This window comes from Macrobrachium nipponense, chromosome 27, assembly GCF_015104395.2.
Source record: "Macrobrachium nipponense isolate FS-2020 chromosome 27, ASM1510439v2, whole genome shotgun sequence".
In the NCBI taxonomy this organism is placed as follows: Eukaryota; Metazoa; Arthropoda; class Malacostraca; order Decapoda; family Palaemonidae; genus Macrobrachium; species Macrobrachium nipponense.
In genome coordinates, this window is record NC_087216.1 from 5,960,403 (window position 1) to 5,972,784 (window position 12,382).

At 35.1% G+C, this 12,382-nt stretch overlaps 1 protein-coding gene across 10 annotated transcripts in view; it reads right to left on the reverse strand.

Moving 5' to 3' along the window:
• The window catches only part of LOC135200767 (trithorax group protein osa-like), a 103,110-nt gene that overhangs the window by 47,355 nt on the left and 43,373 nt on the right, over positions 1-12,382 (reverse strand). For all 10 annotated transcript variants that reach the window (XM_064229402.1, XM_064229403.1, XM_064229404.1 and 7 more), the window contains exons 2-3: positions 4,333-4,555; positions 22-933 (exon numbers count right to left, since the gene is read on the reverse strand). In XM_064229402.1, coding sequence (XP_064085472.1) covers positions 22-933; positions 4,333-4,417 — 997 coding nt within the window. In that variant the 5' untranslated portion in view covers positions 4,418-4,555. The remainder of the gene's footprint in view (positions 1-21; positions 934-4,332; positions 4,556-12,382) is intronic.

The window sequence follows — 12,382 nt, forward strand, 5'->3', positions numbered from 1 at the left end:
AGTGAACCTTCATTCCCTTACCAGCTGAGGTGTTTGATACAGTGGATTGTTGTGAAGCTTCATCAACAACTGGGTTACCATCTGGTCCAATAGAAGGAGGGTTACTATTGTTGAGACTGGCATTAGTACTCCCTGCATGATCACTAGTATCTAAAGGTGTGCTGGATGGGGTAAGGGGCTGTGGTGTTGAAGTTGGAGGTGGCATATTATTTTGGGGGCTTTCTCTGCTATTTGGCATCCCTGCCATTCCAGGACCATTTGGGTACATCTGAGGACTCCCATAGCCCCCTATTTTGTGTTGAATGTGCTGTTTCAGGTAGTGTGGCGCATGTGGAGGGGTGTGGGCTCTTGGCCCAGTGACATTACTAGCCCCAGGTTGACCAGCCTGACTTGGCATCTGTACAGAGCCCGACTTCCCCGGCATCCCTGGACCCGCTGGCATCATAGTGCTAGGCATTCCAGGACCTGGAGGACCCTGATTCATGCCCTGTCCTCCCCAACCTTGCGTCCCATAAGGAGCATACCCGTATGGTTGGTTAGGAGGAACATGGTTGTTGTGTGGGGGTCGTGGTGGGTACTGATGGGTGGCAGGCATGGAGGTGGGGGGACCTTGAGGCCCTTGAGGGCCCTGAGGTCCCTGTGGACCTCCAGGAGGAAAATTTTGTGGATAGGGCTGCATCATTGGTCCTTGGGGTCTTACTGGAGGATACTGATGGCCACCTTGGTACCCTCCCTGACCAAAAGGAGGACCAGGAGGGGCACCAGGTGGCATGTGGCCCATTTTGCTAGGGTAGCCATGAGGTCCTGGAGGTGGTCCAGTGGTCATGTGCGGTGGGGCACCAGGAGGGTAATTTGGTGCATGCATATTACTGTTGCGACCGTCACTCTGTCCGCTGCCGGGGTGAGGGGACATCACAACGCTCCCCGGACCACCTGAAATTTTAAAAAAAAATATATATTAGTTGTGAACTTACTAGATTGTACTTCCACCTTTCTAATATTTCTACTTACACCAAACACTTCTTCATCTATGGTAGGTATACATATTATTCGGAGGCAATATTACTCTAAAAAGGCAATCATTCTTTACTGCTTATATTAGGATTTTAGCATATATCCCTTGTAAAGTTGAGTTTTGGTTCTGGCAATAAGTCTAGGTATGTTAGGTGTCACTACTGTAGCCTAGTCTAAGATTCTGACATCTAAAACTAAAAAGCTTAGAATATGCCTTATACTTAATAATTATTTGAATAATTATTTGAAATCAGTAATACCATACTCATTTCAAATAATTATTAACTATGACAAACAAAAGAAAAACACTTTCGACCTCCTCTGTTTACAATCATTTTGTCAAACTACACAGTACCAAAACCTTGTCAAGCAACCACTTTTAACTAGCGCACAGTATAGTAATCACACATTTCTATTCTCTCTCTTCAACTACAGAAACTACCAAGCAGTATATTAACCATTCATTTCTATTCTGTAAAATCTATCTCTAAACAATGGAGATACCGACAGCCATAATGAAACATATGATGACATTAAAACAGAAGAATTCTAAAAATATTTGCTAGTTCCAATGGGAGCAGTCTTCGATGTGATAAAAGTAATTTTCTACTTTAAGATATTTAATTCCCCAAGGTTGGTTTGTTTGTTTTTTCATTAAATATATGTACTGTGTAACTAAGTTTTTAAGTTTACAGCATCATTTGACCAAAATAAAAAAAATCACGATTCTTTGTGAATCGTAAATTAAATCAGCTGATGAAATACAAATGGCGGCTACTACTTTGTTTACATTCAGGAAATGAAAGTTGCACTTATTATAGGCGACAACAACCATAAATATAGAAACAACAACAATAATATTAATAAGAGATTCTCAGTTACGTAAAACATATTTATTGTCTTTATTATACAAAAATAAAAGTTTGTCAACTTCTGCAGAAAGAAATGCTACTTTGACGACTTCCGTTGTCAGGATATCCAATGAATATGGTAGGCTTAGCCTAGTCCATAAAGTTTGCACTTTTCCCATATAGAAACAACATAACAATAACAAAAGATTCTCAAATAAGTAAAACAACAAACTTTTCCAAAACTCTACCAAATGTAGTAATGTTGAATCCCAAAATTTTAGGCCATAAAATTGGTCTTTATCAAACCTTACAAGACTACATACATAATCAATATTAGAGTATTTTTTTAATGAAAAACACAATAAAAATGCAGTTAAATAATTTCCAATTTACACCCAAAGCATTCAAAGTAAGGTTTTCTTAGGATTTTTGACAATTTTCAAAGATTCTGTTGACTGGGGACGGGCCAAGGGCAGGAACATAGAAGCATTTGACAAAGTAAACCATTTGTTCCAACGTTTCGTGATTCTCAATTACATCTTCAGTTATCTACAATAATAAAGTATACAATGTAGAAATATGAATTCATTAAACAATTTAAATAAAAACATTTAAATACAAAGTGAACCAAAACTCACAAGTACAGAGCACTAAAGATTTTAGATCGATGAGGAAAGATAACTAGTTTAAACACAGATGTATTCAAAACAAGTGTTAAAACTAACAACATACTTAAATACATACAAAACTTTAAAAAAAACTTTGGGGACTGACCTGCTGTTCAAAAGCTACAAACAAACTAAGAATATAATATATAAAGATATTTCCAGCCAAGCAAGCAGAGTTAAGATAAATATAAGGGTTAAGTGATTACTTGACAATTCTAAGAGGGAACATGTTTAATATTTAATGTTTCCAGAATGTGTAGTTCTTGAGAATTTGCCTGAGTACCCAATAATGTTAAAATCTTCATATCTGACTTTGGTTTTGCATTTGACGATATGATTACATATTGTTGGAAGATTCTGTATTAGCTATGCGTGAATCGGCCATCACCCTGAGAAGCCACCTGGTGGTTGCAATATATTTTCCAAAATTACATTTTGGATAACTATACTCGTAGACAACACCAAACAACATCAAAGGTGGTAGGCAATCCTTGAATCTGAAGAGAGAGCCGAGGTTTTTTTTATTCTTAGGTATTAATTTGAGATCAATGGGCCCTATATATTTTTCAATAGTCTTACTGAAATCCTTTTGAAAGATGTCATCATATACAAAAGGAAAGGTTGCGTGTAAAGGGAGTTAGTTTGTTCTTAGCCTCTGAACAGCAGGTCAGTAGTTCCCAAAGTTTTTAAGTCTGTCTGTATTTAAGAATGTTTGTTATTTTATTTCTACTGTTTCTGAATACATCTTAGGTTAAACATGTTATCCTTCCTCATCGATCGAAAATCTTTTGTGTTCTGTCCTTCTGAGTTTTAGTTCACTTTGTATTTAATTTCTTTTATCTAATTTTTAAAATTTATCTTATTACTCTACATTGAACTTTATTATTGTAGATATGCCTGAAGATGTGACTGAGATTCACAAAACATTGGAATAAATAGTTTACTATGTCACCTGTTTCTTTGTTCCTGCCATTGACCCAGATAAATGCCCATTGACCCTTGTTGTTTTATATTATATATATTATAAATATATTATATATATATATATATATATTATATATATTATATTAATATATATTGCAGTGGACCACCCATATATGGGGAGGGGGGGGGGAGAGCATAAAAACACTAAGAACTGTAGTTCAAACTCAAGAAAATTCCACTGAAATTGCTTATACCTGTCTTTTAAATAGTTTTACCACAAAAAGTGCATTTAATCATAAAAATGATAAGAAAACACAGTAATCTGTGGATATTTCTCATAGAAAAATAATGAGAATACTAAAGTTTCCCAGAGAGAAATCTCAAAAGTTCAAGCAAAGAAGCAATACATTACCACCCAAAAGCAATTCTCCTTGCATCTTATTATTTATTTATTACTTAACATTTGTTCACTTTTTAACAATGTTAAATTTTTTCTAATAAATAACCTTTCCTTTCTATATTTCCTATTACTTCTGTTAGACTTTTCAAATGAACGCCATATTCTCTGGATGCTTGTTTTACTTCAAGCCAATGGCCCCTGTGAGCTTGTTCCATATGGAAAGGTTTATCTTCTGAATAATAGTAATAATATAAACTATGTCAAAACTACATTCATAATATGATTGTCAACCTGAACAAACAATAACAAATACAATCATGTCTCATCAACTCTCAAAGTGAACGCCTTTTTCTTAAATTATGAAATATAAAGGTCATTTAGCTAAAAATGGAATCATAAATATACTATTGAGGATGGTGAACAATATCAATAGCAGAAGACAGAAGTGATTGATAAGGTGTGATAAGTGACTCACCTACAGCAGGCGACATGTGGGGGGAGTGAGGTGGGTGAGGGGGGTTGGCTCCAGCAGTCAGAGGCGGTGCAGGCGACACCCTCATCCCCGCCGGCTGCAGCTGCTGTTGGTGATGCTGCTGCTGCTGCTGCTGCTGCTGCTGCTGCTGCTGCTGCTGCTGCTGCTGCTGCTGAGGAGGGGTTGGCAATCTTCCACTACCCTCATGGCCCGTCCCCACCGCCTCCTGGAAGATACAAAATATTGGTAAACAAAACACAGATCATTACCATAGTCCTGACTACGAATTCACTTGACCTCATGAAAGTCGGAGGACCCTACAAGAGTGCCGTGTTTGTTTACCTAAAACACACAGCTAAACCTATTCAGAGCCTCCTAGAGCCAGGGGAAACATTCCCAATCCATTATACAAACGAAAGGGGTGAATATTCCCAAACATGGCAAACTTGCTCTTCCAGTTTAATGCAAGGAGGGGGTTGAATGGGCCAATATTCCATTCATATAGGCACAGGCTAAAAAAGGGCTTGGGAATACAACAATACAAGAAGTTTCCCATTTCTACCTTCCCCAAACCCCCTTTATATGGATTCCTTTGGGAATTGCAGTTTTCTGCATAATACCATCAATACATCACTAGATGTTTTTTAACCCTAACGAAAAATAAATGTAATAAGAATTTCATGTTAAAATATAAAACAAGTATTCTATTTCCAATTCTTATAACTAGGTTCATATTTTATCTTTAGCCATCAAAAGTTTTTTTTTTTTCTTTATTTTTTTAAATAAGTGGTCTAAGGTAGTGGTTGCTGAGGAGAAGCGCAGTCAATCTTGTTGAAGACTGTGGTAGGAGCAAAATTAAATTTACCAATAACATTCATAACTATGACAAATAAACAAAATGAGCCTTGAAAACAAAAGCTTATGGATATGCCACAGTGAGAAGAAAGAAATTATGGTGCCATATATAAGAAAGAAATTACAGTGCCATATATATACATTCTTCAATACATTAGACAATATTTTCAATTTATGTCCGTCCCAAACGCAAAACCAGTCTGACTGGCTTAAACTATCTATATTATGCCATACCAAACACAATAACAATTCTGATTGGCTTTAAAAATATATACTATCTATATTTTGTAAGAAAATCAGAGAAAAATTATTTTCATCAGAGAAACACTACCACAATCATCAAAATGTTATGTCTAAGGGATGAACAAGCCCATAACCACAACGGCTAATATATCATGTACTTCTGTTTTTCAATTTTTTCAGTACTATACATATACTGCTGAGAACATTGGTGCCAATTCTAACAAGTAATTCAATTAATCAATCAAACACTGGCTCCAAATCTAACAAGTGATTAAAGTAAACGTTGTCCAGAACACAGATGCCAAATCTAACATGTAACCAAAGTATACACCCATTTCTGAACATTGGCATTTAAATTACACGTTCAAAACATCAATGCCTAATCTTACAATTAAAGAACACTGTTCAGAATATCTATCCAAATCTAATAAGTAAAAAATCCTACCAGCAATCAATAAACAACCAAATAGTTGTACTCAGGATACATCAAAAGAAGCAAAACCATTAGGGCACTATTAAGCAAAAGCAAAAATGTACGTAGTATTGCATCCTAATGTTATGGCAAAGAATAATAAAGTCAGGAAAAATGATCGATCTGTCAGGATGATTAAAACAACCCTTCAAGATTAAAAGCCTTTAAAAATAAATATATTCTGTTCAAACACAAAACGGCTCTTTTAAAACTTGAAATAGCTACTGGGCAAGCACTCATCCTGGCCAGGAAATCAAAATGTATAATAATGGACAGAATAGAATAAAATAGAATATATAACTTAGGCCAGAGGCCAAGCACTGGGACCTATAAGGTCATTCAGTGCTGAAACAGAAATTGACAGTTATAAGGTTTGAAATCTTTAACAGGAAGAAAACCAAGAAGTTGCACTATGAATCAATTGTTAGCAGAGGGTGGAAAGAAAGACAGAAGAAAGAGAATATGAATGAAGGTACTGGTACAGTACAAGTAAAGAAAACAGTAGCAACCAGGGGCCACAGGTATGCTGCATGAGATGCACTGATGGCAATAACTCCTTTGGGGAAATATAATATTGTTTGAAAAAACAAATGTAATATTGGCTTAATATTAAAAATAATAAGATCGCAACAATCACTGATCTTTTACCAAAGCAATATTGTATAAGTAAAAAGACTGCAACTGAATAAAATTGAAACAAACTGGATCCAACCAGAGTGCATAAAAAAAAAAAAAAATCTTTTTCCTGGCAACCATCCCATCTTATTTTTCCATTTCATTCTAAAGTAGGCAATGCATTCTTCAATGATTGTTTACATTAGTTCCTGCCCTTCTCTCCTTCGCCTCCTCCTCGACTCTCTAAATGCAAAATTTAAAACTGGCATTGCTGTCCCTACAATTGCTTATTAACCTTTGATATTTCATCCAGTCCATCAGAGAATAATTTCTCAATGCTTATTTATCATATCATAGGCCCTTATATAGATATATTTTAGAAAATACAGTTGCGTTCACTCACACACAATTAATATCAGTAGTTTTTACAATTGGTATTTCTGATATAAAATTCAGGTGAATTGGTAGACTAAGTATTCCTAAGCGCTGTATTAACTCTGGTTGGATTGTATACGTATATATTCTTTGCCTCACACACACACACACACACACACACACACACACAAAGCAATTCAAGTTGCACTAATTCACAATAGTGTGAACTTTCCATTAGAACCTAATTCTCATACACAAGTTATTCACACACACGCGTACATTGGCAAATCTCACGAAACCCTGCTAAAGTGTTTAAGTTTTCATGTAACTTATAGGTTTTCAAACTTTTGTGTAAATTAAATAACATTAACCCCAAATGGTCGGATACCCTCATATGAGTAGCAATAACAGGTTTAGGTGGCGGACTGATTCACTCATGGTTAGCATCAATATTATGCACCATCGATTTGAGGGAATCGGGCGGGAAAGAGGTTCATTACTTCTATAGCCCATAAATTCACTGATGGCAACTTTTAGACTGGCTCAGATCAATGAAGTAGGCTGCTCATGAATTAGTTGTGTTCTGTTTCAAGGAGCCATTCTCTTCCTCCTAAGACATCTTTTTATTTCTTTGCTTATAAATATATCCAGGAGTTGCTCTTGGCTTTAGTTCTTATCTCTTATGATAGTATGTCAGTTATAGTTGTAATATTACAAAGAAAAGTGCACAGAAAAAAAAAAAAAAAAACATGAATAACCCCCCCAAAAAAAACTTACTGCAATGTTGATCTCAGTAGATTTAATTTAATATTTCACAACAATACATATACCTGGATTCTGTTACTGACTTTAGTTCTTATCTGTTTTGATAGTGTGCGAGCTGTAAGTATAATTTTACAAAATAAAATTTACTAGAAAAAACATGTATAACTAACTTGGTAAGATTATAACGATTACCTTGTAAAAGAGGCCCCACAAGGAGTTGCAAATTGTCTTTATTAACTTATGGAAAATAGGAAGAATTTTTGAGAATTTCTTTCTTACTCCATGTTTACTATTTGCTTATCTTTCTCTTTCCACTGATGTGTTTTTTCTTAAATTAGCCAAATTCAAGTTTCCCTGGCCTGGGGTTCTGCATGTTTTTACTTTATTTTTTAGCCAGCGTCTCTCTCTTCTCTCTCTCAATCTCTCCTCTCTCTCTCTCTCTCTCTCTCTCTCTCTCCTATTATGAGATTAATAAAATGTAATATAATAATAATAACAATGTGTGATAACAACATAATGTAATTACACAATTCATATGTGATGGTATTTTAAAGAAACAAAATATCCTTTCTTTCACCTTTTGTTTAACTTGAAGAGAAGCTGGAAGCCAAGCTGTCAAATATGTCAATTTGTTAACATGACAGGTGGGGGGGGGGGGGGTGTTGCAATTAGCAGGTTAGTGGATTCTTTTAGTGTGTGTGTGTGTGTGTGTGTGTGTGTGTGTGTGTGTGTGGAGAGAGAGAGAGAGAGAGAGAGAGAGAGAGAGAGAGAGAGAGAGAGAGAGAGAGAGAAAAATAATTTTAAATTGATCTAATTTTACCAACACTGTTCGTTCATGGATCATATAAAGGAATTTTAGAACAAAGATAAAGAGGTTGGGAAGACTTCTAAAAATAGATCAGTCAGAAAGGTGGAAGGAAATAGTACATTTATCTTACACACTCCCAAATTTTTACCAACCATTTATTTCTCTTTTTAAGGGTAATGTGTAATACTATATATATATATATATATATATATATTATATATATAGATATATATATATATATATATATATAAATATATATATATATATATATATAATATACACACACACAACCATTTTATATATACATACTATATATTTCTGCATATAAGACAACCTTTAAATCCTAAAATTCACAAGTAATAATTGGGGGTCGTCCTTATTGCAATTCTAAACATCAAACCTTGAATTTTAAGATGTGTATCCATAGGCGATAACCAGCAACATAAATGAAGATTTACATTATGAAATAAACTGATAATAAGAGCAATAAAACCATTTTTTTCTATACTAGTGGCCTATCTCCGTAACAAATAGCCTATTTGAGGAATAATTCTATATTAATGAAACCAACTTTTATCTATGCTATCATAGCTGAGAAAATGCTAGAGTAACGGGTTGCGTTCACAGCAACCTTTATCTTTCGGTAACCTTTCAGAAATTTCAATAACAGTGTAATTACGGTAGTAATAACATTTAGGATAACATAATATTCATATTTCATTGAAAGTTTCTCATACACATCACAAGATTCGTCACATATGACACCATCATAGGGATTCCAGTCTGGTTTTGTAAAGTCGACTTCGGCTTCGTCGTCGCTATCATACAAATCATCTTCGGTACCATCCATGGTATTTTTAAATTATTTCATGATACTTTCAATCTTCACGTTCCCCCATGCCTGTTATAACAAAATCACATCAAGCATCAAAGCTGTTTTTAACTGTTTAGAACAATACAGTCATATGAATGATAACTGTGTACGATAATTATCGTTCATTATTGTATTGTTATTAGCGGTTGTTTGAGAATGGCGACGAAACGGAAAGAAAACAATGGTTTCCCTTTTAGGCAACGTATTTATGAAAAACAAGATACAGAAATCCACTTTGTTAAACCAAGGTTTGATAACTTACAAAAGGAGTGTATCTCTGAATTCATGTTCCCTTCGGCAACTAAAGACAGTGGTGATATCGGTAAAACGCGATCAGCTGATGATTTTAAGATGTAAACAAAACTAGAGTGCAAATGGCACATCATAGCTCTGATCATAACACATGCAATATCATCATACACAGTAAAACAAGTTTTATTAAAATTATATCATTATTCTCAATACAACTATTATTCGACTTTTGCAAGTGGATATCTATCATTATACCAACTTAACCGAGACAATGTCTCTCTCTCTCTCTCTCTCTCTCTCTCTCTCTCTCTCTCTCTCTCTCTCTCTCTCTCTCTCTCTCTCTCTCTTAGACTGCAATACCAATGATATTTATCCATCCTCCAATAAAAACTCCGGTTTCTAGAATTCTGGACGAAGCAATTGTAAACCTGTATTGACATAAAACGAATTAAGAAACAGCAGATTGCTGACGTCATTTACCGTAATTATCGAGCATTTATTCAGAGCTCCGATGAATTGTGTTGTTAAACCCTGACGATTATCAATGGTGGCTTCCACAAGTAAAAATGAAATCCATTTTTGTTAAACCCTCGTGCAGTGGAGATCTCAAGAAAGAATACTAGTAAATTAAAGCTGCAGGCTGAATATAAAAAGGATACCGGGGCCAGCCAAAAGTGGTGTTCGGAACTGGAGAAATCGCACCTAATACAATGAGGTAATATGTCCAAGTTTCCAACCAAAATTCGTTAATTTATTAGAAACGGTACCTTCAAATTATACCTCTTCTAAGAACTAATGGCAATGAAGATATAGATAATACTCAATCTGCAGATTTTCTGAATGTAAACGACACCAAATGCAAAGGGTGTACATGACCATGTTTATATTCTGGTAGTATATGCAACACTATGATAATAGTATATAATACTACGATTGGATACAACAAGCAAAACAACCATAAAGTCACTATTATTATATTATAAATAACAGTTGTAAATGTTGTACATGAAGAAGCTTATATTCTGTAATACAATAACCATGATAATAGTAATACTGTAATTTGATACAACAAGCAAAAGAAGTCACTATCATTTATCTATTTATAAATAACAGTTGTACAGTTTCATTTTTTGCAAATAATGACTTTCCTCTCCCCCCAAAAAAAAACAGTTTTGTAATTTAGAATACTTATACTACAGATATGAGATAAACGCATGAATATTTGCCATGACCTTTTACCTCATCTTACCTAAAAGGTTGTCTTATACACGGAAATATACACGTTACAGAAACTCCTTAAACAACTTTCCTTGTTTTCTGGTTAGAAAACCTCAAAGAACAGTGGTTTTTACTTGCTTTACTGAAAGCGAAAATTCCATAGAACTCAATTTAAAAGATCATCAATGGATTAATATAAATAAAATACATTGAAGCAAACCCGCCATCACGGATCATGTGTTTCTGAGATTACATTAATGAAGTGGCAATAAAGAAAATCTCTCTCTCTCTCTCTCTCTCTCTCTCTCCTCTCTCTCTCTCTCTCTCTCTCAGTTAATTGGCAGAGGGGCCAATTAACTGACTTGTGTTCGGGAATATGCATAATTACCCAATAGAAAGAATGTAGCGTATTAACTGGAGACATCGCTAGAACCAAAAATTTCGCGAGATCGCCTCATTAAATGTCAAACTAACCCAAGATTGGCAACCTATGAAACTTTTCTTATTATGTAAACTCCAACTATCAAACTCCAATACAATAAAAAATTTTCAAGCCACAATGAATACTGGAACACAGTATAGGAAAGACTCTCACCACCAGATCATCTTGATTTATGCATCAAAAGTACATGCAATGGTAATGAAGGACTTGCAATTAATTAAACATATTCACAACCTCCATAAACTCGGTTAACAGGCAACCCACCCCCCCACATAAATAAGTACTGTGTTTGAATATCTCATAGCACAAATGGCGACTTACCGCAACATTCGTGGAGATTCCCCAATAACCCATTAAGTATACACACACACACACACACAGAGAGAGAGCGAGAGAGAGAGAGAGGAAGAGAGAGAGAGAGAGAGAGAGAGAGAGAGAGAGGGGGGGGGGGGTTTGAGAGTACCCCAAATCACCAAAACTGGTTAATTCTTTCATCATCAATAGTCAATGATTAAACAATTTTCAACTAAATTTTTAATTGGGAGCCGCCAGTACTCCCATTACATAACCGAAATGAATTTCCATCAACCACTACGTTAAGAGAATGTGAGATAAAATGTACTTTTCTTTAGAATTCCAGTGACAGATGGAGATGCAATGAAATGAAAGGAGACCTTAATAGCTGAACTTTAGATGAGTGCCAATCCTGACAATAAACATTTTTAATCAGCTGTCCATTGAAACTAGCCCTTACATTTTCTAAACACCTGGGCGGAACTCGAGATTACGATTACGACTATGAACTATGTTGATTGCCTTCCGTGTCCACTTAAAATGAGCAAGTTTCACTGTATAAATAAAAAATAAAAAATTCAAGGTCCAAAAAACCTCAACTACTATAATGAAACCTACAAAAAACTCCAGAATTAAGAGTAATTACGGTAATTGCCCTCATGGCACCAATAATTCATAAATTTCTTAGAACTCAGGACAATGATAAAAAGGTTGACTGTCAGAGGTAATACCTTGACAAAATTCCTTATCATGGAAAACACAACAGCTTTAGGCTCTCTACAAAAAATCATTGTACAGCAAAACGAATTTGGTCGCAGTTCCAGTACTGTCATTTCTCGA